The following is a 26,638-nucleotide window of genomic DNA, read 5'->3' as shown; positions in this document are numbered from 1 at the left end:
GTGTGGCTGTGATCTACGGGGGCATGTGTGTGTAAAGCCCGAGAGCCACGGTGGGTGAATTGAGGGTGACAATTGGGGAGCGGTGGGTGAATTGAGGGTGACAATTGGGGAGCGAGTGTGACTAGGTGCTTGTGTGCACAGTGCCGTTGTGGTTGTTTCTGACGCTGGTGGGAGAATGAGTGTGATGGGGTGAGCGTGGCAGGGTGTGTGTGAGTGAAAGTTGGTGAAGAGTGAGCGTGGGAGAGGGTGGATGTGGTCGTGATAGGGCTAGCACGTCAGGGGGTGTGTGTGTGTGCAGGTGTGCGTGTGTGATTGTGCATGTCGGGTGCTGGCAGAGGACTGCAGTGCAGGGTGCGCGTGCGCACGGCGCGGGGCCGGGCGGGGGGCGCGTGGCCGGTGGGCGCGCGTGGGGGGCGCGCGGCGCGGCCGGGGGCGGGGACTCTGCGGCGGCGCGGACACGGCTCGCGCCCCCGTGGCAGCCGCGGCGCAGCTCGGGCCCATGGTGCGGCCGTGTCCGTCGGTCGGGCCGCGCGGGCGGCTCCGCGCGTGGCCCGGCGCTCGCGAGCTCGCCCCATCGCTGCGGGCCCGGCCCGCCCGCTGCCGCCGCCTCCTCCCCAGGGGCGGCGCGGCGCCGGCGGGCGGCGGCGCGGAGGCCGGACCGGGCGGCGGCCCAGGCTGCGGCGGCGGCGCGGGGGGCGCGGCGGCCAAGGCGGGCGGCGGCGCGGACATGACGGACAACATCCCGCTGCAGCCGGTGCGCCAGAAGAAGCGGATGGACAGCAGGCCGCGCTCCGGGTGGGTGAGCGGGCCCCGGCCGGGTCCCCCGGTTGGCGCCACGGAGCCGGGCGCTCGGGCCTGACAGATCGGCCGCGGGGCCACCCGGCGCCATGGAGCCTGGCCGGCGAGGAGCGCGGGGCGGGCCCTCCTCGGCCACAGCCCCGGCCACAGCCCCGGCCCGGCCCGGCCCGGCCCGCTCCCGACCAGTCGGGGCCGACCCCCTTTCCCGTAGGAACCCCGAGAAGCCGGGCTGCTCCGGCGCTACCCACAGGCGAGGGGAATTAGGCTCAGCTCGGCCTCTGCGCCGCTTATTGTTTCGGGATTACTGCTCGTGGATTTGGTCACTAGCAAATCCAGCTCCGCCCGACATAGATAGGCTCAGCTGATTTGGGGGGAGGACGACCTGCCTCGGGGTCCCCCATCAGCGCCTCAGGACGCTGCACTGCGACCACCTGCGCTCCGGGTGGCCGCTTTCCCCACCCGGTCTTGGGAGGGCCCGAACCGGCAGCCCAGGGGGTGGGAGGGGCGCCGGCGGGAAGATTGGTGACAATCCTCTCCCTTCCATTTGGGGGAAAGAGCTTGCGGGTAGGCGTTGCCACCTGCTGTGCGCTCCCCCCAGCGGCAGACTGTGGACAACCGAGGCGGGGGTGTGCCCTCACTTGGAGAGAGGGGGTGGGTGGATATCTTGCGCCCAGCCGTCTTCCTGTTCGGAGGCTGGCAGTGACCTGTTGAGGCTTTGAGGGGCTGTGGCATCGCCAGCAGCAGACTAATCTGGGGTTGGGGGGAGGGGTGGTTAAAATGCAGATTCCCTGGCCGCGCCTTAGACCCATCAGTTAGAGTTATTGAGGGGGAGGGTGGGACCTGCGGATGTGCGTTTTCACACACTGCCCAGGTGAGGCTGACGTCCACTGAAGGGTGAGAACGACAGCTGGGCGGGGCCTGCGCCTCCGACCCGCCCTTCCCCTGAGCGTCGGCTCTGGGCACTTCCCGGTGGCTGCCCCTTACCGCCCCACCGGTTACTTGGAACAGGAGATGCAAGGGGGTGAGGATGGCGAAATCCAGAGTGGCTTCACCAGGTATCAGTGGAATAAAAAAAAAAAAAGGGATGATGCCAGCTGCCATTTTCTAGGGGTTTTGTCTCCGGCTTCCTAGACTCTTCCGGTGAGGCGGTCCTGTTTGATGTTGTTTAAGAAAGAGGAGGAGGGGGGAACTCAGTGAGGGAATAACAGCAGAACGGAGGCTGAAATTCACAGTAGTGCCTTCGCTGTTCTCTTGTGTCTTAATCCTGACTACTCAGGGCCAAAGAATGGTGACAGTTAACTGGAATACTTTCCCTGGAAAGGTGCCTGCCATATAGTACACCCTCAACAAATATGTTAATGAATTCACATGATCGATGGACACTAAAGCCCTGCAGTTATTAGTTCATGCCACAAACAATTTCGAAATGCTTACTGTGTACAGGGGCCATGCCAGGTGATGGGAATACAAAGATGAATTTAAAACAAGCCCTGTCCAACAGGTGTGTGTGGGTGCGGGGGGAATCCCAACCTTGGCTGTACATTGCATTCACCTGGGGAGCTTAAACAACTACCACTCTCTGGTCCCTTTCCAGACCAGTGATATATCTCTGGGGGTAGGGTCTGGGTGTCAAGATATATATTTTAAAAACTCAGATGATCTTATTATGCAGTCATCATTGACAACCTCTAATTTAGTGGGTGAGAGACAAACCAAATAATTATTAACAAGTAATAATTACCATGATAGAATTATGCAGGGCTAATAATAAGAAGCTAGCTCAGAGGAAGTGGTGCAGATTAAAAAAAAAAAAAAAGCATAGGGTTTCTGTTGGAATGGAGGTCACACCCCCGTCTAGGGTTTGTCAACTTTGGAGCTGATTTATCTCCTGAGCAGTGTCACAGATTCAGATCCAAGGCATTTGCATATATGTTGTATTCAGTCTTCATTTTTAGGAGTAGCAAGGTCAAGGTGGAGATCCTGGTGTTTGAAAACTGTATTTAGATGCACAGAGAGATGGGTGGGCTTCCTGAAACATAATAAGGGGCCAACCGTTACAAAAAGGCATCATGTTTGGTAAAGTAGAGGGTCAGTGAAAACGAGGGAAACCCTCAATGAGGCGGACTGACACAGTAGCTGCAACAATGGGCTCAAACATACCACGGTTGTGAGGGTGATGCAGGACTTGGCACCAGTTCAGTCGGTTACACGTGAGGCCACCTCACCTGCATCTGACAATAAAGGAGAAGAAACTGTGTAGTCGGTCAGGCTCTCTGCGGGGCACTTGAGCCCTATTTAATCCCTGCGACAACCATATGAGTTCTACGGGTTCATTTTACCCTACTTTCTAGATAGGGAAACCAAGACTCAGTGATGTTAAATCATTTATTCAAGCTCATAGAACTAGTGAGAACCCCCATCTGCTCATCATACCCAGTGCTCTCAGCAGTAAGGCCGGAGATGGCTGGAGGGTTTTGTGGTAAAAAACCCAAATCCTGGGTGCCACTTGCCCCAGGGAACAGAGTGTAATGAACTCTGGGGTCAGTCAGCATGTGTTGCCAAGGCATGCAGCTCATTGGGGAAAGCCGGTGGCCCCAAAGCCCTTGAGAAAGTTACCACATCCTGATGTTGAGAAAACCATTGAAATGGTTTAGTTAGGCAACAAGACTTTCACCCTACATTGCTGGAAACTGTCATCTGACGTCATGTGCTTTGCTTCTGGTGAAATGCCAGGGATGCAGGAGTCAAGAAGCTGGGTCCCAGTCCTGCCTCCAGCATGTACTAGCTTTGTGACCTTGGGAAAATTACTTTATCTCTCTGGGTCTCAGTTTCTTCATCTGTAAATGGAAATAACAATAATTATTCCTATCTTATAGAGTTGTTTGGAGGCTTAATCCATGTAAGGGTTAGAACAGTAAGTAAGTGCTTAGTAAGCCTTAGCTGTTTCCTGGGAGCTGAGATTTGCTATTGGGGTAGGGTGGGGGGTCTTCACAGTGCTCCTTTGAGAGGAGGTGGCCCTTGCGATGAGAAGTTAGAAATATCATGAACTTCATGGCTCCCTCTTGATGAAATTTGGGAAAATGTGTAAGTATATACTAACGTTCCATCAGGTGACGCATGATGGTGTGATCTTGTAGAAAGGGCTGGGAGCTTGAGCTCCAGCTGACCTGAGACTTCGCCTTGTCTTAATAATAATTCTGCGTTTTGTGGCTAAAGTGAACAAGGATGCTTTGATGTTTAATATATTTAGCCTTGGGGAACTAGGAACTTCTGGTTATGAACTGGGTTGAGAAAGAAAAGCTGAATTATTTAGGTACATACTCTACCACAAGTTTTTTTTCGTTTGTTCTTAATAGCTTAGTTGAGGTAAAATTTATGTGCCATAAAATACATCCATTGTAAGTGTACAATTCATTGATTTTTTAAGTAAATTGATAGTTGTGCAGCCACTACCACAATCCCATTTTCAAACATTTCCATCACCCCAGAAAGTTCCCTCATGCCTCTTTGCAGTTAATCCCTGCTCTCACCCCATCCCCAGGCAGTCACTGCTCTTTCTGTTTCTATAGGTTTGCTTTTTCTGAACATTTCATGTAAATAATACAATATGTGACCTTTTGTGTCTGGCTTCTTTCACATAGATAGTGTTTTTGAAGTTCCTTTTTATTGTTCAATAGAATTCCATGGTATAGATACACTGCATTTTGTTTATCCATTCACCGTGGTGGAATTTGGATTGTTGCTACCTGTTTTAAATAACAATGCTGTGAACATTCACAGACAAGTCTTGACTGTGTGGACATATGTTTTCCTTTCTCTTGCCTACCATGAGTTTTTGGGACCTGGTTTGTTAGTCTTTCCCGAATCTTCCGTAGCAGCCCTGTGGGTTCTCCCACCTCATCTTCCTCTATCCAGCCATTAAAATGTTGGAGTTGCTCAATATTTGGCTGTAGACTCCCTACCCCGCTTCTCTGATCCCTCCATGGGTGAGCACATCCATGTCCATGGTGTCAGTGACCAGGGACTGAAACTCTTCTGCCCTCCTGACTCTTCTTCCTCTCAACGTGGCAAAAACTAAACTCCTGGTCTTGCCCCCACAATGACCCTGGTCTTCCTCCAGGGTTGCTCAGTTCAGAGAGAGGGAGTCCCATCTGTTTAGTGGCAGAATCTTGAAACTCGGCCATCATCCAGGATATCGCCTTTTCCCACACCTCCTGTTGCTAATCCGTCGCCAGGACCTCTTCATTTTGCCTCCTGAATCTGTAATCTGTCCACATTTCCCTCAACACTGCAACCACACCAGTCATCGTTGTCATCATTATTGTCACTGCTTGTCTTCTTGCATTCATGTTATTGACTGACCAACAGGGTCTCCACCTTGTGTCCACAGCAGATGTGGCCAGATGTTGATCTAACCAGGAAAATTTTCTGCTTGAGACCGTCCAGTGCCTTCCCATTGCCATGAGTGGTCTGGTCCTGTGCTGACCAGTATGGTGGCCAGTATCCCCACATGACTATTTAAACTCAAATGTAAGTAACATAATTAAAGTGAAATAAAATTAAAAATTCATTTCCTCAGTGGCGCTAGCCATGTTTCAGTACCCGATGTCCACATGTGACCAGTGGTGACTGTGTTGGACAGTACAGATGCAGAGCATTTCCATCATCACAGAAAGTTCTGCCAGCGGCTCTGCTCTCAGCCCCCACCTGCTTCTGTCCTCACTGTAACATACACTGGTCCCTCCCTCATCCAGCCACATGCCCTTCACTTAGTGTCCCCTCCTCCGAGGCTCCCTCCTGGTGCAGGGCCTTTGTGCACCCTGCTCTCTGCCTGGAATACTCTTCCCTCCCCCTTTTACCCAGTTAATGCTTATTTTTCCATTAAGCCTTCTCTGCGATGTTCCTGACTAGAGATCAGATCCCACTCTTGGAGCCTCTTAGAGCACCCAGCCTTCTTCTTTCTCACACAACTGCAGTTCCATATGTGTGTGTGGCTGGGAGCACCAGGAGGTTTGGGACAGTGACATCTGAATCACCAGGACACAGGGTCTGGCACCACTACACAGGGCCAGGCACCTGACTCCTTTGTGAGAGAAAGCAGAACTGAAGCCGCTCTCCAGATTAAATTATTAAAGAAGGATAGTAAAAGCTCTGCTCCTAGGAATCAAGAGAGGAGAACCTTTTCTCGGTGGTCCAGGCAGAAGTCTGTCATACATGCTCCAACTGCCACTTAGCTTTTCTGATCGCATCTTCCTGGCTCAGAGTCTTTGCAGGTCTATGGAACCAAGTCTGTCATGTCTTCACCATACGCTTGGAGAGCTGTGGAGGGGTGGATGCCTGAGGAACTCGGGGAGTGGGAGTGCCGGGAGCAGGGAAGGGATGCTTGCGAGCAATGAGAAGGCAAACCTGGGCTGCTTAGCGGCTTAGCCGCCTTTTTCTCTCTCCCTGCACTGAGGGGTGTCAGGTGGTGGGCGAGCATGTGTTAATTTTCATCTTGAAATATGAGAGCCATATCACAGTGAAATTTTGTTTTTTGCTGGAATTATGAGAAAATTTTGGAATGATATACCAAGAAGCCATGCATTTCATGGAAAAGAGTCAAATAATATGAAGTCTGGATTGTTCAGAGATTACAGCACAGATGGTGTGGTCAGCGAATAGTGGTTCTCAAAGTTGTCCACCTCCTAATCCCTGGGATGTATGAATATGTTCTTACATGGCAAAAGGGACTTTGGAGATCTGATTTAAATGAAGAATCTTGAGATGGGGCGATTGATTACCCTGGATTATCCAGGTGGGCTCCATGTAATCACAACGAACCTTAGTATAAGGAGGAGGGAAGAGAGACCTAGAGAAGGAGATGCGATGATGGTAGCAGGGGTTGTAGGCAGATGCTTGAATATGCTATGTTGCTGGCTTGAAGATGGGAGATGGGACCACAAACCAGGGAATGCAGGCAGCCTCCAGAAGTTGGGAAAGGCAAGGAAAGGGATTTTCCCTGGGAGCCTCCAGAAGAAATACAACCTTGCTGACACCTTGATTTTAGCCACATGAGACCCATGCTGGACTCCTAGCCTCCAGAACGATAAGAGAATAAATTTGTGTTGTTTTAAGCCACTAAGTTTGTGATAATTTGTTACAAGCAGCAGCAGGACATGAACGCAGACAGGTGTGTACTGTGGACCTTGGGACAGGATTCCCGCACCAGCCTTTATATCTCATGGAGGTGGGCGGGGCCCAGACAAGGAGCCATCTGCCAGGTGGCTGCAGCAGAGGCACCTCAAGGCTCATGCTGACACTTCACTTGAGAGCAGGGAATTTATTGTATTGTGGTTTAAGTGAAAGTTTACAAATCAAGTCAGTCTCTCATACAAAAATTTATATACAACTTGTTATGTACTCCTAGTTGCTCTCCCCCAATGAGACAGCACACTTCTCTCCACCCTGTATTCCTGTGTCCATTCAGCCAGCTTCTGTCCCCCTTTGCCTTCTCATCTCGCCTCCAAACAGGAGCTGCCCACATAGTCTCGTTTTCCATCCTATAGTCCAGTCCAGTCTGTGTCTGAAGAGCTGGCTTCGGGAATGGTTCCTGTCTTGGGCTAACAGAAGGTCTGGGGACCATGACCTCAGGAGTCCTTCTAGTCTCAGTCAGACCATTAAGTCTGGTCTTTTTGTGAAAATTTGAGGTTTGCATCCCACTGTTCTTCTGCTCCATCAGGGATTCTCTGTTGTGTTCCCTGTCCGGGCGTGGGTGTGTGCCTCCTTACTTGACTGTGGGGGAGAAACATTAATAACTTAGATCTGTAATGTTTTGGCCCTGAAGTAGTGTTTTCCCATTCATGCTACACAGTTGTCCTTTGATGCTGGTCTTTTTACATCCTTGTTTTACTGATAAGGAAACCAGAGGCTCAGAAAGGTTAACAGTTAGTCAAGGACGAAAATGAATGGCAGACATGAATTAGAACCCAGATGAGTGTGACTCCAAACCAGGAACCATGGTCCAGGGTCTCTTCATGGGCACCTGTGGCTGCTAGCTGGAGGACGTTTGATCAGCTCTGCCCCCATTATACTGTTTTTCTCTGTTTGATCATTTGTTTTTCCCTCCAGTAACTGATTATTTTCTCTTTTTTTACACAGTGGCTGCAGGACAGAAAATGTGGGAGTGGCAGTTGTTTACAATATGTTGCATTTTGTAAAATGCTGTATTAAAAAAAAGAAACAAAAAAGATAGGAATATTCTGGAGTATAATTTTCAGTACGCAGGGCAGTATGCCAGCTTGGTTGCCTGCTGGTTGAGTTTAGATCAGACCTAAGTTGATATACCTGTTTTGCTACTTTACTGCCAATCTGATGTGGGGCCCTCGTGGCTCAGAGGTTAAAGTGCTTGACTCCTAACTGAAAGGTTAGCCATTTGAACCCACCAGCTGCTCTGTGGGAGAAAGATGTGGCAGTCTGCTTCCGTAGAAATTGACAGCCTTGGAAGCCCTATGGGGTTGCTATGAGTTTTAATTGACTCAGTAGCAGTGGATTTGGGAATGTGGGGCTGCTACCTTATCCCCAGGATGCCTCAGTTTCCTCTTCCATAAAATGAGGGCATAGTAAGAGTGCCTGTGTCATCTGGCTTGATGCCTGCAGGCTAGCATATAAACCCTTAGAGAACATCAGAAATTGTTCTTCCCACAGTCTGGAGGGTAGGACCGGCTTCCTGTGGGTTCCTAGACTGGGTAACACTAGCTTCTCTTTGTAGAACTTTGTAGAGGGTCTAGTTGAGGAAGAACTCTGCCCAGAAAATGGCCACAGAGAACTTAACTCCAGTAGACGCTATCCCAGTCCACACAGAACTTCTGCAGTTACTGAGCCTCCAGGTACAGGGCCGAGGCAGGCCACCAGCATCCATCAGTGGTGCGGTTCTTACGGTTTATGTGAACTAAGAAAAATAATGACAACGTAGGGAGTTTTTCATGCAGATATGTTTTATTTAAAGGTCTGAACTTTTCTATTGCAGTTGTCACTTCTAGTTTGTGGCGCTAAAATGCCCTTTTTTGACATGATGGAGGTAGTATTACATATATAGTATATAAGCATGTGGTATTTTAGGTGTATAGTATATAGGGTCACTATGAGTTGGAATCGACTTCATGGCAGTGTTTTTTGTTTTAAAATATAGGCGCGTGAGCGATATAGGAATGTGTGTATTAATTGTCCCTCCTGACATGACGGAGGTAGTATTAAAACCAAAAAACCAAACCTGTTGCTGTTGAGTTGATTCTGACTCATAGTGACCCTACAGGATAGAGTAGAACTGCCCTACATGGCTTCCAAGGAGTGCATGGTGGATTCAAACTGCCGACCTTTTGGTTAGCAGCAGTAGCTCTTAACCACTATGCCACCAGGGTTTCTGGAGGTAGTATTAGGAATATAGCATTATAAATATGTGTGTGTGTGTGTGTGTGTGTTGTAATTGTCCTTCCTCTGACATGGAGGTAGTATTAGGAGTACAGCTAGAGGGGTATGTTGGGGGGCGGTCCTTGGAGTCGTGCTGGTGGGCGACATCCAGGACCCCGCACTTTTCTGTCTCTGTGGTGGAATGAAGCATTGCATAAGCAGTTGTTTGCTCCCCGTGAATAAGAGCAGTCAGACAAGCCCTGGCAGCTGCCCCTCAGGAAGGGCCCCTTTGTCCTCTTTGGCCAGCTCAGATGCACTCATTCATCCAACCATTTCCAGCCACGGGCCTGCCCTGAACACTGCCCTGCACGGACTGAAGTCAGACTCGGCGGTCCTGCCCACGTGGCGTTCGCAGGCGATGCCATGGGATGTGTAATTACAAACTGAGAGAGGGACTCTGAAGGGTAGATAGGGACACGGGAGCCAGACTTGCTGAGGGTTTCCTCAGGACCTTCTCATATCTACACTCCAGCTGGCCAGCTCGAGGAGACCTGGCATGCCAGTCCCCAAGAGAGGGTGTCCATTTGACCTCTGACTTCTCCTTTGTCAGTAGTGCAGGAACACCCTGGAAGGAGGAAGCAAGGTGTCAAAAAGTCCATCTTTGAACCTTTGGCTATTACTTTGCACAACAGAAAGCTCTTTTAATATCTTTGCCCAGATGCAAATGAGGAAAGTCAGGGTGTGAGGCCAGCCATACTTGATGGCTTTTGGAAGTGGATATGCTGGGTCCCCACCTTCACTACTTAAGCAGAAAATGAATGGTTTAATGTAGAAAGAAAAAGACTAGTTGTCACTTATTTTGTCAACGACTTTTACCTACAGAGTTAAGGATGGTGCTGATTTTATTAACTAGTGTCTCTTTTCTTACTGGTATGCATTTGAAATATTGGTACGTATGTTTAAAGTCGGACTGCAGGAAACGTTACCAAAGCTCATTTTAGGTGACTCACGGCCAAACACTTAAACATTAAGCAATTATTTTTTGGATCTTTATGTTTGTGCCAAGTAATGCTTGTTTTCTCTCTTCTTTCTCTCTCTAACTCTCCATTTGCCCCTCCTTCCAGCCCCTGGTAACTTCTTTTGTCTCTACGCATTTGCCGATTCTAGATATTTCATGGAAGTGGGATCATACAATATTTGTCCTTTTGCGTTTGACTTATCTCACTCAGCATAATGTTTTAAAGGTTGTTTTCTCTTTACAGTGGTGATAATAAATTTCTTCTCAGAATACATTTAAGTCAAAATCAGGGAGTCAGTTTAAAGGAAACGTGTCGTATGTTATAGTTCATGAGGTTTGTGGCTATGCCCCAAGGATGACTGGCATTCAGGAAGTGATGATCTATCAGTCATTGCCTACAAGGGAAAATAAATGAGATCATCTAGTTGTGCCAATAGTAAAATAATGATATTTTGTTAAGTTATCCATGAAAAACCTGATATTAAATGATGATTAGCTTACCAGGTTGACTGGGGATCTTCTTGTTGCTTGTATCTTTGTCTAAACAGAGTTTGAGAGAATTCTGGGAGGGGACAGTCAGAAGGGGCCCTGTGGAAGTTTCTGGTGGGAGAGGGACTCTGGCCTTCACAGAAAGGCTCCTGGTTGGGTGGGAAATGTGGGCTGGCTGGGTGTCTTGCTTCCTCCCAGATCTCTGCGTTTGGCCAGTGCCCGGGAAGAGCCCATTTGTCCCCATGGAGTTGGACAGTGAAATTACAGAGATGACTGCTATCCCCAAGGAAGACGCTTGTCCTGTGAACAGTGTCCCCTTATAAAACAGGGCCTGGGCAGGATCTCCCGCCCCCCACTGGGCAGTCTGCTGTGACACTGGATGAAGTTGGCCTTGGTCAGATTAGACTTCAGGCACTGCTGATACTTGTCATTGTAAGGTGCCTTCGAGTCAATTTTTGACTCATAGTGACCCTGTGTGACAGAGTAGAACTGTTGCACAAGGTTTCCTAGGCCGTAATCTTTACAGGAGCAGATCACCAGGTCTTTATCCCATGGAGTTGCTGGGTAGGTTCAAACCACCAACCTTTCAGTTGGCAGTTGAGCACTTAACTGATGTACCACCAGGGCTCCTTACTGATACTTGGGACTGGATAATTCTCTGCTATAAGGGACTGCCTCTGCGTTGTAGGATGCTTAACAGCATTCCTGGCCTTTACCCACTAGGTGCTGGTAGCACGTGCCCCCCACCTCGGGCCCCCCCCCCCCAGTTGTGACAACCAAAAATGTCTCTAGACATTGCCAATGGCCCCTAGGGGGCAAAATCTTCCCTGTTTGGGAGCCACTGGACTAAGGGAATGAATGAGTTCACTACAAGTGGCCACATCTCATATTGCCCTTTTAAGATACCTCATTCTCTAAAGCTGGAGATGGAAAACCAAAAGGGAAGAACACACTCAGCGTTTCTCAAGCTGAAAGAACTGAAGAAAAAATTTCAAGCCTCGAGTTGCAATAGTGAAGGATTCCATGGGGAGAATATTAAACGACACAGGAAGCATCGATATAAGATGGAAGGAATACACAGAGTCATTTTACCAAAAAGAATTAGTCGATATTCAACCATTTCTCAAGAGGTGGCATATGATCAGGAGCCAATGGTACTGAAGGAAGAAGTCCAAGATGCTCTGAAGGCATTGGCGAAAACCAAGGCTTCAGGAATTGATGGAATATCAATTGAGATGTTTCAACAAACAGATGCAGCGCTGGAGGTGCTCACTTGTCTATGCCAAGAAATATGGAAGACAGCTTCCTGGCCAACTGACTGGAAGAGATCCATATTTATGCCTATTCCCAAGAAAGGTGATCCAACCGAATGTGGAAATTATAGAACAATATCATTAATATCACACACAAGCAAAATTCTGCTGAAGATCATTCAAAAACGGCTGCAGCAGTATATCGACAGGGAACTGCCAGAAATTCAGGCCGGTTTCAGAAGAGGACGTGGAACCAGGGATCTCATTGCTGATGTCAGATGGATCCTGGCTGAAAGCAGAGAATACCAGAAGGATGTTTACCTGTGTTTTATTGACTATGCAAAGGCATTCGACTGTGTGGATCATAACAAACTATGGATAACACTGTGAAGAATGGGAATTCCAGAACACTTAATTGTGCTCATGAGGAACATTTACATAGATCAAGAGGCAGTTGTTCAGACAGAACAAGGGGATACTGATTGGTTTAAAGTCAGAAGAGGTGTGTGTCAGGGTTGTATTCTTTCACCACACCTATTCAGTCTGTATGCTGAGCAAATAATACGAGAAGCTGGACTATATGAAGAAGAACGGGGCATCAGGATTGGAGGAAGACTCATTAACAACCTGCGTTATGCAGATGACACAACCTTGCTTGCTGAAAGTGAAGAGGACTTGAAGCACTTACTAATAAAGATCAAAGACCACAGCCTTCAGTATGGATTACACCTCAACATAAAGAAAACAGAAATCCTCACAACTGGACCAATGAGCAACATCATGATAAACGGAGAAAAGATTGAAGTTGTCAAGGATTTCATTTTACTTGGATCCACAATCAACAGCCATGGAAGCAGCAGTCAAGAAATCAAAAGACGCATTGGGCAAATCTCCTGCAAAGGACCTCTTTAAAGTGTTGAAGAGCAAAGATGTCACCCTGAAGGCTAAGGCGCGCCTGACCCAAGCCATGGTGTTTTCAATCGCATCATATGCATGTGAAAGCTGGACGATGAATAAGGAAGACCGAAGAAGAGTAGACGCCTTTGAATTGTGGTGTTGGAGAATACTGAATATACCGTGGACTGCCAAAAGAACGAACAAATCTGTCTTGGAAGAAGTGCAGCCGGAATGCTCCTTAGAGTAGGGGATGTCGAGGCTGCAGCTTACGTACTTTGGACATGTTGTCAGGAGGGATGAGTCCCTGGAGAAGGACATCATGCTTGGCAGAGTACAGGGTCAGCGGAAAAGAGGAAGACCCTCAACGAGGTGGATTGACACTGTGGCTGCAACAATGAGCTCAAGTATAACAATTGTAAGGATGACGTAGGACTGGGCAGTGTTTTGTTCTGTTGTGCATAGGGTGGCTATGAGTCGGAACTGACTTGAGGGTACCTAACAACAACAACAACATCCTCTAAAAAAAAAAAAAGAAAACCTGTTGAGTGAGAAATTCCTGTTTGGACTCTGTTCTTGACACTGAGTTTAGCTTTCTGATTTAGTAATGAAGAGAGCATTTGGGAAGCATCTCATTTTGCCAGGGATGGATCTCTTGATGTTGTTAGCAAACTTTTATTTTAAACTGATGTAAATGAGTTTTTTGACAGTTTTATGCAGGCAGTCCAGACTTGAGAGTTCTCTGTGAGCTCATTTGGGCAGGAGCTGAGCTGCTATCTCTCTTTTTAGGAGAAATATAAAAGGCATCCCACGTGCCCTGTGAGGCAATGGCACCATCCGCAGCTGTAAACCTTCTCCCCTCTTTTCTTTTTTCTTCACTCTCCAAATTAAAGGCAGTTGGTTAAAGGAAATGAAAAGACCAGGTAGTAAGCAGATAAGATCACTTGACCCACCTGTTGTTTTCTTTTTTATAGAAGGGTTGATTTTTTTTTCGAGTTTAAATAATGCATGTTGTTGTGTTGTTAGGTGCCATCCATTCGTTCGGCTCTGACTCATAGCAACTCTGTGTACAACAGAACACTGCCTAGTCCTGTGCCATCCTCACAATCATTGCTATGTCTGAGCCCCTTGTTTTAGCCACTGTGTCAATCCATCTCGTTGAGGGTCTTCCTCTTTTATGCGGACCCTCCACTTTACCAAGCATAATGTCCTTCTCCGGGGACTGGTCCCTCCTGATAACGTGTACACAGCATGTGAGACAAAGTCTCACTATTCTCGCTTCTAAGGAGCATTCTGGCTGTAGTTCTTCCAAGACAGATTTGTTCATACTTCTGGCAGTCCGTGATATATTCAATATTCTTCACAAGCACCATAATTCAAATTCATTAGTTCTTCTTTGGTCTTCCTTATTCATTGTCCAGCTTTCGCATGCATACGAGGTGACTGAAAATACCATGGCTTGGGTCAGAGGCACCTCAGTCCTCAAAGTGACATCTTTGCTTTTTAACACTTTAAAGAGGTCTTTTTTTGCAGCAGATTTTCCCAAGGCAATACATTATTTTCTTTCTTTTTTCATTGTTTTATTTCTTGACAGCTGCTTCCATGGGCATTGATTGTGGATCCAAGTAAAATGAAATCAAATAATGCATACACATACATACATAAATATTCACACACACATATATATACATATTCAGACAAAGGAAAGTATACAGATCGTAAGTGCACAGCCTGATGAATTTTCATAAAGTGAACACATTCGTGTAACCAGCACCATATAAAGAAACAGGCTATTACCTCAGGAACCCCCTTGGGTCTTTTTCCAGGTGCGGCCCCCCTCAGCAGCATGATAGATGGAATCAAGCAGTGTGTCTTCGCTTGAACCTGGCTTTTTACTTCATGTGTTAATTTGTGAGGTTAAGCTGTGTTGCATGAGCTTGGCTGTTTGTTCGTTCTAATTGCCTTACACTATCACTGTATGTCTGTATCATGATCTCTTTATGCCTTCTCTTGATGGGCATTTGGGCTGCTTCAGTTTTGACTCTCATGGGACACAGTGCTGTGAACATTCTTGAACATGTCTTTTAGTACTCAAATCATGTGGCTTTGCTGGGCCCTCCAGTGTATGTGTGTTTAGCTGTGGTAGAAAATGGCAGTTTTCCAAAGTGTTTGAACTTGTTTGCACTCCCACCAGCAGTTCCATGCTTGGTATTGTCTTCTTTCCTTTCAGCCATTCTTATGGGAGTGTAGCGATATCGAAAGAAATTTATTTTTAATTTGTGATTGATTTATTTGAAAGAGGCTTCCTATTCTTTATCTGAGATTATTTTAGACATATAGATTAGCCAAGTCACTGTAACACTGAACCTCACCTTGGCAACGTTACAGCGGCCTTTCCTTCTGGGGATCTCCAGATTCCACCGTTTGACCAAGCACTCTGTTGTTGAGTACTTCACATTATAAGAGCAACACTAAAAAAAAAAAAAAGAAGTATGTATTTTTTCTTTTAATGATAAAAGGTGTGCATGCTTACTAAAGACACAGTGGAGAACAGAGAAAACTGATAAAGGAAGTTCCGGTGTTGCTTTCCTACCAAAAACAACCACCACAGTTATGACTACATTTTAGCACGTTGTTTTCTGCTGTTTCTGTGTGTACGTTGTTTTGTGAATTGGAACAATGTAGCACGTGTTTTTATTTTCTACTTTTTTTCATGTAACATTTTAATGTCAGGCATTTTCTGCATCGTGGCATACTTTGTAAATGATATTTTAAATGGCAACATATTATTTCTTTGAGTAGACCTCCCCTAGCTTACTTAACCAGTTCCCTGTTTTTCTACAAGTTAATTCTTTTTTCTTCACCTTACAAATAATATACATATTTTAATTTGGGCAGGCATTGCTCTTTATGATTTATTTTGTTGAGAATATATACAGCAGAATATACACCAGTTCAGCAGTTCCTACACGGACGTCCAGTGACATTGTATAAATAACTCATCTGTTCTGAATGCGGTCCCTCTGGAGGAAAACAAAAGGAAAGTTGAGGGAGGCAGAGGCCTCCAGACCTGGGAGAACTCACCTGTCTGGTGTGGGATGGACCAGGTCTGCAAAGTGACACACCAGAGCTCTGCTTATTACAGGGCAGAAGGCTCGCAGGTGAGAATCTTAGACTTGGTTTTTGGATATTACAAAAGGACTGTCAGCTATTTGAATGGGTATCCAGATTGCAGAGTTGTATCCATTCACAAACAGGTTAACAAAAACTAACAGCGAGAAGAATAAGAACAACTACCGTTGATCCGGTCATTCATTCACTTCATAAATATTTACTCTGTCCCTGGCACAGTAAACACTGAGAGACAAAAATCTCTGCTTTCTTGTAGCTTACGTTCTGGTGACACATAATATGTGTCTGGTAGGAATGTTGTTGTGGTCCACTGGACCTTGGCCTTTCTCGCCATGGTCTTTACGCCATGTGTGAATAAGGTAACTGTGGCCCTCGAAGGGGATTGGTGGGTTTTGCTATCCTGCTAGGCTTAAAATGAGCCATCCCAGAGGCAGGAAGAGAGGATCACACCACCACCAAGGAAGGAAAGCCAGAGCAGAGTGAGTCCTTTGGACCCGGGATCCCTGGGCTGAGAAGCTTCAGGAGCCAGGAGGCAGAGAGAGCTGTAGCACAAGATGGCAAGAAGCAGTAGCAGAGAAACGGTGGCAGGAAAGACTACAGGAGACTGCACAGTGGGCTTCCCGGCCCATGGAGCGAGAAAACTGAGTGCCTTTGGGCTTGCTGGCAGAGTGGGGTGCCTCTGGGTGCTTACTGGCAGAGCTTAAAGAGCTTCCTAACACTTGCCTGAGCAGGGGAGAGGCCGAGGGCAAGGGAGAGGCCTGCCTCTGGCATGGCTGGGAAGAGGCTGTCCTGATTGAAAGAACTGTATCCTGAGTGTCCCTGAGCCTGAATTGTAACTATTACTTCCCTAGTAAACCCCATAACCATGAGTATGGTCCGTGAGTTCTGTGTGGCCCTTGCAGTGAATTATCGAACCCAGCAGAGGAGTAGATAGTGCCGTAGGAGGGTTGGTTGGTGTCAGAATTGGTGAAGACGGCGGAGAGAGGTGACATGTCTGGAACCAGCCATAGGCTGTTGATCTTGATTCTCCTTCCCCCTTGTGAAGTTAGAGGAGGTCAGATGCCGCCCCAACATCATTTTTACAGTTATTAATTCTCTTGGTTTCTTAGATCCATCACCATTGTCCCAGGTGTTTTGAGTGGATTGCCTTCTTCACTTGGCCCCATGTGACTGCTGTTGTTTTTCCATTGTCCAGGAAACCAAAGCTTATTGCTGTTAGTTAGCGTCGAGTTGACTCTGACTCATGGCGGCCCAATGTGTGTCAGAGTAGAACTGTGCTCCATAGGGCTTTCGAGGCTGTGACCTTTTGGAAGCAGGTCGCCAGACCCTTCTTCTGAGGTGCCTTTGGGTGGGTTCAAACTGTCAACCTTCTGGCTAATATCAAGTGCTTAACCATTTGTACCACTCAACTGAGGGGTGAAATAACTAGCCCTGGGTCACACAGCTTATAGATTTGTTCCTTTTTGTCTTACAGACCTCAGCTCAATTTTCTCTTCTTCAGAGAGGCCTTCCCTGACTGCCCACTCTAAAGGAGCCACCTCTCACTGAATGACATGCTCTTGTTTGCTTTCTCACTTGTTTTCTCTCCCTACCTGCCCACCTGTGGAACCCAGGCTCCCTGAGAGCAGTGCCCATGTTTGTCTTGTTCTCACATGTACCCCAAGCTTAGCACAAAAACTGGCACATAGTAGGTGCTCAACAAATATTTGCTGATCGCATGGATGGGTGAGTGAAGAATGGGAGCCTTTCACAGCTCCTGCCAGGTCTGCCGGCCTCCAGCACCCTTCACTTTCTTCTGAAATGTTAATAACCCCAAGGGCTTTGCCTTATTGATTGATCAGGGAGCTGAGCGGTAGGACTGGCACACAGTGGGCTCTCAGGGAAGGTTTGTGTTGGGTATTGGAGGCAGAATGAGGAGAGAGACTAAACCCTCTAATACACAGATATATAAGGTATATAATACACTTTTTTCACTCCCTCTCTCCCATAGCCCATTACTGCAAGGAATTAGCCACAGAAGCAGCTACTTGCTTCCTGTCAGAGAGCTGTATTACAGATCTCAAATTGATCCCATATCTGCTTTTTGGCTGAAGATACCCCATTAGGTCCTCCCTGGCACTTAGTGGCCTCATCAAAAAAGCTGTGTCACTGTGCTTCCTAATGTTTCCAGGCAGTTGCACTAACTGGGGCTGGGCCTTCCTCAGATGGTCCCTAATGTCCTTTTGAGTAGTGTTGGGCTGTTTTGTACCAAGTGTTGGAAGGAGGGGCTAGCAGGACTAAGTCTTGCTGCTCAGCCCAACCATCTGCTCTGGAGAGGGCCGGTGGGACTCAGGAAGGATATGACCTACTCAGCCGGAGAACCTTTGCCTTAGAGTTTTCCCCAATGCTGGGGCCTCGCATGCGATCTTTAAATGCTAGTTTTATTTTTTGCCCATAATAAAAATAATAATTCTTGTTATAGAAAAGTTATGATCCCTGTTACAGAAAAGTTAAAAATGCAGTAGCTAGAATTATTTAAATTAGGCATGATTCCTTCTCGTGTGTATCTTTATTGAATGCCTATTCCAAAAATGAAAAACCAAATCCATTGCCATCGAGTGGATTCCCACTCATAGCAACCCTATAGTACAGAGCAGGACTGTCTCATAGGGTTTCCAAGGATTCAAACTGCTGACCTTTTGGTTAGCAGCCAAGCTCTTAACCACTGCGGCACCAGGGCTCCTGGGTGGCTAGTAAGTGATTTTATTTCAGTTCCATTTTGCTGCTATGAATTATAATGTAGTCTACAGAGGATATCTTGATACATAGAGTTTTCCCTACACCTTGGAGAGTTTTCATAGACAAGATTCCCAAGTCACTATGTTAAATAGAACATTTGGGTGTTCACAAGCTCGGACTGCTTATTACCAAGTGGATTTCTGTTTTTTTTTTTTTTTTTCTGGAAGGGCTCTGCCATGTTACACCCTGGATAAGCCTTACCAAAAAATATCCAAACCTATTGCCATTGAGTCAATTCCAACTCATGGAAACCCCATGTGTGTCAGAGTAGAACTGTGCTCCACAGGGTTTTCAAAGGCTGTAATCTTATGGAATTAGACTGCCACGCCTTTCTTCCGTGGCACTGCTGGGTGGATTTGAACTGCCAACCTTCTGATTAGTAGCTGAGCACAAACTATTTACATCACCCAGGGAACCCATATAAGCCTGAAAACCTAAACCTAATCCATTACGATCATGTTGATTCCAACTCATAGTGACCCTATATGACAGAGTAGAACTGCCCTGTAGGGTTTCCAAGGTTGTTAAGCTTTATGGAAGTAGACTGCCACATCTTTCTCCCACAGAGTGGCTGGTAGATTTGAACTGCGGACCTTTTGGTTAGCAGCCAAGCGCTCAACCACTGCACCACCAGGGCTGTTTGTTGTTGATGTTGTTAGGTGCCACTGAGTCGATTCCAACTCATAGCGACCTTGTGCACAACAGAACGAAATACTGCCTTAATGACCCCATATTCCAGGGTAAGGCTATGGCCTTCTATACCTACCATTTTTATTTTGTGCTTGCCTGGGGCATGCTGATGGGATTGGGAAAGTTTAAAATAAGAGAGAAGGAAGTAAACCCCATGCTTTCTGTCCTGTTTATTCATGTGTGATAAGGGCAGAGAGGGAGGAAAAAAGGGGGCAAAGGCTGAGGGGCATGTGGCCCCCATCAGACGCTGGGGATCGCAGTAGACACATGTAGGTATACTGGATAAACCTCTTTGTGGTGCGTGTTGGGTAGTTATGTAAGATATATTTGGGAGTCTGAAAATGTTCAGTAAGTATTTGTTGAATGAATAAAAGAAAGGCTTTCTACGTGTGGTTTCTCATGGCCAAGCTGCTTGTAAGGAGCTCTGGTGGTGCAGTAGTTAAGCACTCAGCTGCTAACTAAAAAGGGCAGTGGTTTGAACCCACCAGCTCCTCCATGGAAGAAAGATGTGGCAGTCTGCTTCCGTAAAGATTACAGCCTCGGGAACCCTATAGGGCAGTTCTGCTCTACACTATGTGTCAGAATCAGCTTGACAGCAATGGGTAAGCTGTGTGTAATGTCTGGCTTCCCTGCAAAAGGAGATTTGCAGTGCAGTTGCTAGAGCCCAAAGTAGCATTCCCCTGTGCCGGTGAAGTTAGGACAGGTGCGAAGTTAGGACAGGTGTGAGCATGCTCTCTGATGAGTGCCCTTGCATACCTGGGCTGTCCCCACGAGGCCCTCAGGACCTCTACTACTTGTTTCTAGAGATAAACTCCTTCCAAGGAACCTCTAGTATTAAGTGCCTTTGGAAACATCTCCCGGGCCCTCCTGGGGCTGTCTCAGTGCCAAAGGCCACGACACCCAAGGTGGAGTGAGGCTGTAGCAGTGGCTGTGGCTGCCCAGGTCTCCTTGGGAGCAGGGAAGGAGCTGGAGTCAGAGAAGGGAGAGGCTTCCTGGTGGCATGTGTCATCCCGTGCGAGTCACACTTGCATAAGAGGAATCCCCCGCATTGCTGAGCAGCAGGAGGCCCAGGAGGGAAAGATTTGAGGCAGGAGACATGGGGAAAGGAGGTGTTTCTCAATGTCCCTGACTGCCCCTTTCCTGGCTCTTTACCAGCATTAACAGTTTGGGGGTGTGGATTTGTTTCTCAGGAATTTTCCTTCATGCATATATTAACATAATTTTTTATTAAAAAATGGAATCATATCGTTTTGCCTTATGATTTCCCCTGCCTGATCACTTGGCGGTCTTCCCCTGCCAGCTCTTATAGCTCCACCTTGGTCCTGTAATGGCTGTGGGTCTATTGCCTGGAGATCCATTTGCAGTGGGCATTTGGCCATTTCCAAGGTTTTGTTCTTTATGATATTGCTGTTGGGAGCTTCCTCATGCAATTCTCTCTGCTCCTTTGCCACCAGCATTCGGTAGGATATGTTCCTCTAGGTGAACTTGCCCCGTCAGAGGGTCTGACCTTTACATTTAAAGAGAAATGGCCATGTTGACTTGGCTTTTTCCAAAAGGTGATTTATAACTGAGGCCAGACGCACGTTCAGACTTTGGTGAACTAGCTTTCTTCTTTGTATCCTTCCTGACTTCAGATTTTACCTCCTCTTTGGACATGTTATCAGGAAGGACCAGTCCCTGGAGAATGACATGGTGCGTAGTAAAGAAGAGGGTCAGCAAAAAAGAGGAAGACTCTCAATGAGGTGGATTGATACAGTGGGTGCAACAGTGGACTCAAACATAGAAACAGTTATGAGGATGGCACAGGACTGGGCAGTGTTTCTTTCTGTTATACATGGGGTTGCTATGAGCTGGAATCCACGTGACAGCACCTAACAGCAAGAATTAAAAAAAAAAAAAAATCTAGCCACTTAGATGTATTTAGAAGAAAGAGCAAAAATTTCCCTTCATACCTTTTCTGCCACTCCTTCCACCTCCCCTCAGGTTACAACCCTCTAGACCTGCTAGCCAATGTGGTTGTTGCTAGACATGCGCGACTATTTAAATGAATTAAATCGATGAAGTAAGTTTCACATTTTGAGTGCTCAACAGCCTCATGTGGCTAATGGCTACTGGATGGGACAGTACAGACGGAACATCCCGTTATCGCAGGAATGAACCGGCCAGTGCTGCGCTGCTGCAGGGTTTCCCAGCCTCAGCACTGTTGACATACGGGGCTGGATAATTCTCTGTCATAGGGGGCAGTCTTGTGTACTGTATGATGCCTGCAGCATTCCTGGCCTCTACCCACTTGATGCCAGGAATATCCCCCACCCCAGGTGTAACAACCAAAAATGTCTCCAGACATCACCAAGTGTCCCTTGGGGGGCAAAATTGCCCCCTGCTGAGAACCACTACTGTAGACTATTTTTCTCTGTATTGCTTTTTTTTTTTTTTTTTACATTTTTCCTCGATCTCCCTGCTGTCAACATTGAGACTGTCACTTCCTGGACTAGCTTCCCAAAAACATTGTGCATCACGCAGGCGATTCACCAAATATTTACTGAGTGCCTGCTGATTGGGCCAGTGGCCAGGCTCCCAGGCGATCATTTCCATGGGGGGTAACTCCTTGCTGCGTTAGTTACCTTTTTCAGAAACATTGTTCCCTTGGCGTTTCCCCCTTGATATTTGCTTTTTCCTCAAAATTCAGCAGGATTTCCTGAGACTCCTGCACATTGATCAACAGGCTATGGGCTGTCAAAACCTTTACTTGTTTTAGAGTAAAATCATGACAGAATCCATTTTGGCTTTTCTCTCTAAGTGGTTAGAATTGGAATCAGTGCAAACTGAATTGTTTTCAGCCTTGCATCGTAACCTAGTTGAATAGCTCTTGGCTATCAACAGGTGAGAAAGTTCTTTCCTTTTGCTAGTTGTTTACTCTGGAAAAATAACTCAAGAGAAGTAATATTTACTGTTAATTGTATGCCTGTTACATTCCAGGCACTGTCCTAGGCCCCTTTATGCATAAAATTTCTAATATAGTAATTCAGCAAGGCAGGTCTTACTGTTGTCCTTTTATATGTAAGAAAATATGAAGATCAAAGAAGATTGAGGAAGGGAGATAGAAAAAATCAGGAGTGGTTCATGGTGATGGTTAAACAACAAGATGAACGTATTTAAGGTCACTGAGCTGCACACATGAAGATTGTTGAAATGACATGTTTTGTTACTTATATATCTGTTGTTGTTGGATGCCCTCAAGTCGGTTCTGACTCCTAGCTACCCCGTGTGACAGAGTAGAACTGCCCCATAGGTTTTCTAGGGTGTAATCTTCACAGAAGCAGATCGCCAGGTCTTTCTCCGGTGGAACTGCTGGGTGGGTTCGAACCGCCAACCTTTTGGTTAGCTTCTGTGTGCTTAACCATTGTGCTACCAGGGCTCCTTGCTGTATATTTACCGCTTTAAAAAAAAAAAAGCAAAACAAATCTGTTATGATTAAAACCAAATTAGTAGTTACTTAGGGCTGTTTTTTTTTTTTTTAGGGCTGGAGGTAGGAAGCCATACTGCAAACCGATCCATTAGGATCCTGAATAGGTTTGTGTTTTAATTGGGGTAGTGGTTACATGATGCATATATTTATGAAAGCATAGCAATGTTTACACTTAAAATGTGTGCGTTTTATTGTCTTTAACTTACACCTCACACATGCTGATTATGGAAACAAAACGAACGTGATCCTTGAGAGTAAAACACTAGAGCAATTCTGTTAAGGCCCCAGTCACGATAAAAATGCCTTACCAGTGCTGTTATATAACCTTTTTTTTCCCCAGGACTCCTAACTAATGCAATAAAAAAAGAAGTAAAAAAGACAGATAAGATATAAACTTTAAAATGGAAAAGAGAAAAAAAAAAAGTGAGTGGTCCTAAGCCACACAGCCAGCCTGGAGCAGAGCTAGGATTTGTATCCAGGTCTCTACTGAAGCGGAGTTCTTGCTCTAGCCCATGTGGTCCTGGTCTTTTAAAATTGGGCCTGTTGCTTGTTTCTATTTCAGAGTCTTCATTAATTTCTCACTCTGAAGGGATTCTGCCTTAGCCTCTCTCCCCAGCCTGTCTAGAATGTGGGATAGAAGTTACTTTGTCACAGGGAAGTGACAGACAGCTCGGTTTGGTGTTAAGAAGCAACAGCAGCCATCCACGATACCAAGGTGACAGCGGCCATAACTGCCAGGGCAGCTGCCCCTCTGGGGGCCGGAGGGGTGGTGCTGAAGTCCATCCCTTAGACAAACGGTGTGGCGGCAGCCGCCAGTGGAAGAGAATTGCAGGGATAAATCCAGTGGAGGAGAAGGACCGGGGCTGCCACCTCTTCTGTTTGGACAGATGTGGGGGAATTTGGCTACTTACTGTAAATTTGACACCAAGCCCAAGGTTTCTCCTTCGGGATAGTAGCTTGCAAAGTGCAGAGGGGCCGTGGCTCTAGGCTGCAGTGATAAAGTGTAAATAATTCAAGGGCACAAATTAAATCACAGTGAGACATTTAGTGAGACAGTCATGTCCTTTTTTGATTTTCTTTCAATTATTTCTAACCCTGTGAGGGCTGTTCTTTAGCACCATCCACTTGCTAACGTTCCTGCAGTAAAGGAGGAGAAAGCAGGGCAGCAGGCTCAGAGCAGGGGGCCACAGTATCCAGCTGGAGTTTGTAACAATGTTTGGCTTTTCATTGTGCTGATTTTGATATTTACCTTCTAGCTGTGGCAAGTGATTCTAGTTTTCCATTTATGGTTTGTTGTTATTAGGTGCCATCAAGTTAATTTTCAACTTACTGTGACCTCATGTGACAGAATAGAACTGCCGCATTGGGGTTTCCAGGCTGTCATCTTTATGGAAGGAGTCCGGGTGGCGCAATGGTGAAGTGCTTTACTGGGAACCCAAAGGTCAGGGTTTGAACCCACCAGTGACTCCAGGGGAAAAAAGACCTCGCAATCTGATCTATACCTGTAAGGATTACAGCCTAGGAAACCCTGTGGGGTAGTTCTGCTCCGTCACATGGGATCACTATGAGTTGGATTTGATTCGATGGCACACAGTGATAACAACAGCAGTCTTTACAGGAGCACATTACCAGGTCTTTCTCCCTTGGAGCCTCTGGGTGGGTTCAAACTGCCAACCTTTCACCAACAGACCGGTTACCATTGAGTCAATTCTGACTCACCTCGGCCCCATGTATGTCAGAGTAGAACTGTGCTCCATAGGGTTTTCAGTGACTGATTTTTTAGAAGCAGATCACCAGATCTTTCTTCTGAGGCACCTCTAGGTGGACTCAAACCTTCAACCTTTTGGTTAGCAGCTGAGTGCATCAGCCATTTGCAACACCCAGGGACTCGGTTTGGGTCCCCATAGAACCTGACAGTTCTTTGTACCAAGTGGCTACTTAACAAATACTTGTGAATTTAGCAGAAAAGAACAAAAACACTTAGTTGGAATAGATGATACATGTACAACGTAAAGAATTCAGATCTTACTAGAGGATATGCAAGACAAGGTCTTCCTCCTTCTTATCCCCAAAGGGGACTAGTGTCGCCAGCTGGCTGGGAGAGTTTCTGTGCACTTGGAAGCATTTGTCTATGTGTGTGTCCTCTTGCTTTCATGCAAAGAGTGGTGCCCCAAACACACATTCAGCCCCCCCCCCCTTTTTTTTAATTTTATCATGGTACACTATATGTAACATTTGCCATTCCAACCCTTTTTAGCTATATATGCTGGAAAAGTACCAACCATCCACTTTGCGCTTCTCTGCTGCTTCTGCTGACACCAGCTGCACCTGCAGCACTTCCTCCCCTGACCCTGACCACCCGGGCGAGGTCAGACCTCACAGGTTATAGGGCACAGCCCTCCAGACTGCCAGGTCTGCCCCAGACCTCAGCTGCTAACTGTGAGCTTGGGAGTCCCCATGACACCCTCACTTCTGACCTGCTGGCTCCAAGTTTGAAGGGTCTTTCTGCTCTCTCAGGACACCAGCCATAAGCTCAAGGGTCCCCATTCCCCCGCAGTTCTGACCTATTGGCTCTCACTGCTCTCTCAGGTTCGATAATTTGCTAGAACGACTCACAGAACCTGTGGAAAGCAGTGTACTTATGATTACTATATCATTACATCCAAAAAGATAAATAAAGAAGACACACGGTCTAGGAGGATTCCCAAAGTGGAGCTCCTGTGCTCCCAAAAGGGACATACTACCCTCCAATGTACACAGATGTCTTTACCAACCAGGAAGCCCATGGAGCTTCCATGTCCAGAGCTTTTATGGGGGGAGGGTCTCATTACATAATTCAAACTCCAGCCCCTCTCCCTTGAGGTCAGTTGGTATCACAAGGTGATTAGCATAACCTGTTAGGTTAAGTATGGTCTGGAGCCTTATCAAAGATACTTTTGATTACTGGGGAAATTCCACTGTTTTAGAGGCTATATCTCAGGATCCAAGGGCAAAAACCAATCCTTTGGGTAAATTCATGTAAACCCCACAGTATAATTCAGTGACATTAATTACATTCGGCATGTTGTGCACTGTCACCACTATCCATTTCTAAAAATTTTCATTGCTTCAAATAGAAACTCAGTATCCTTAAGCAGTAATTCCCCATTTCCCTCTCCACCGGCCCCTGGTAACCACTAATCAACTTTTGTCTCTGTGTATTTGTCTATTCTAGATATTTCATATGATATTTGTCCTTTGGTGTCTTATTTTACTCAGCATAGTGTTTTCAAGGTTCATCTATGTTGTAGCATACATTAGAACTCCATTTCTCTCTACAACTGAGCACTACCCCATTGTATGTTTCTACCACATTGTGTTTATTCATTCATCAGTTGATGGACACTTGAGTTGCTTCTGCTCTCTGGCTATTGTGAGTCAAGGGCTGCAGGGAACATTGGTGTACAAGCATCCGTTTGAGTCCCTGATTCCTAATCTTAGCCCCTGCTTTTTTTTTTTTTTTTTTAGTCCAGATGGCATTTATTTGGTTTAAGAGAACAAAACATCTGCACCCAAAGGACACACACTTTTATTTATTAATGTTGAGTCATAATTGTGTGTTTACTGTTTGTCTCCTCTTTAAGCTCCTTGAACACTTAAGAGCAGCGACTTTCTCTTTTTCATTAGTGTGTCCCTAAAATTCTAGCACAGTACTTACACCTTCTTAGGTACTCAGTAAATATTTGTTGAATC

The 26,638-nt window shown here is 46.5% G+C and overlaps 1 protein-coding gene across 3 annotated transcripts in view; it reads left to right on the top strand.

The window, feature by feature from the left end:
- Window positions 1–696: 696 nt before the first annotated feature.
- ATP9A (ATPase phospholipid transporting 9A (putative)) overlaps window positions 697–26,638 on the top strand; it is a 148,638-nt gene continuing 122,696 nt past the window's right edge. Inside the window, exon 1 of one of the 3 annotated variants that reach the window (XM_064276221.1) lies at window positions 697–795. In XM_064276221.1, coding sequence (XP_064132291.1) covers window positions 728–795 — 68 coding nt within the window. In that variant the 5' untranslated portion in view covers window positions 697–727. Of the gene's footprint in view, window positions 796–1,546; window positions 1,854–26,638 lie in introns of those variants that run through there. The other 2 variants (XM_064276223.1, XM_064276222.1) reach the window with 2 other exon arrangements.

This window comes from Loxodonta africana, chromosome 24 (assembly GCF_030014295.1).
Source record: "Loxodonta africana isolate mLoxAfr1 chromosome 24, mLoxAfr1.hap2, whole genome shotgun sequence".
Classification (NCBI taxonomy): Eukaryota; Metazoa; Chordata; class Mammalia; order Proboscidea; family Elephantidae; genus Loxodonta; species Loxodonta africana.
Note: the sequence above shows the minus strand (reverse complement) of the source record. Positions and strands in the feature narration are given on the sequence as shown.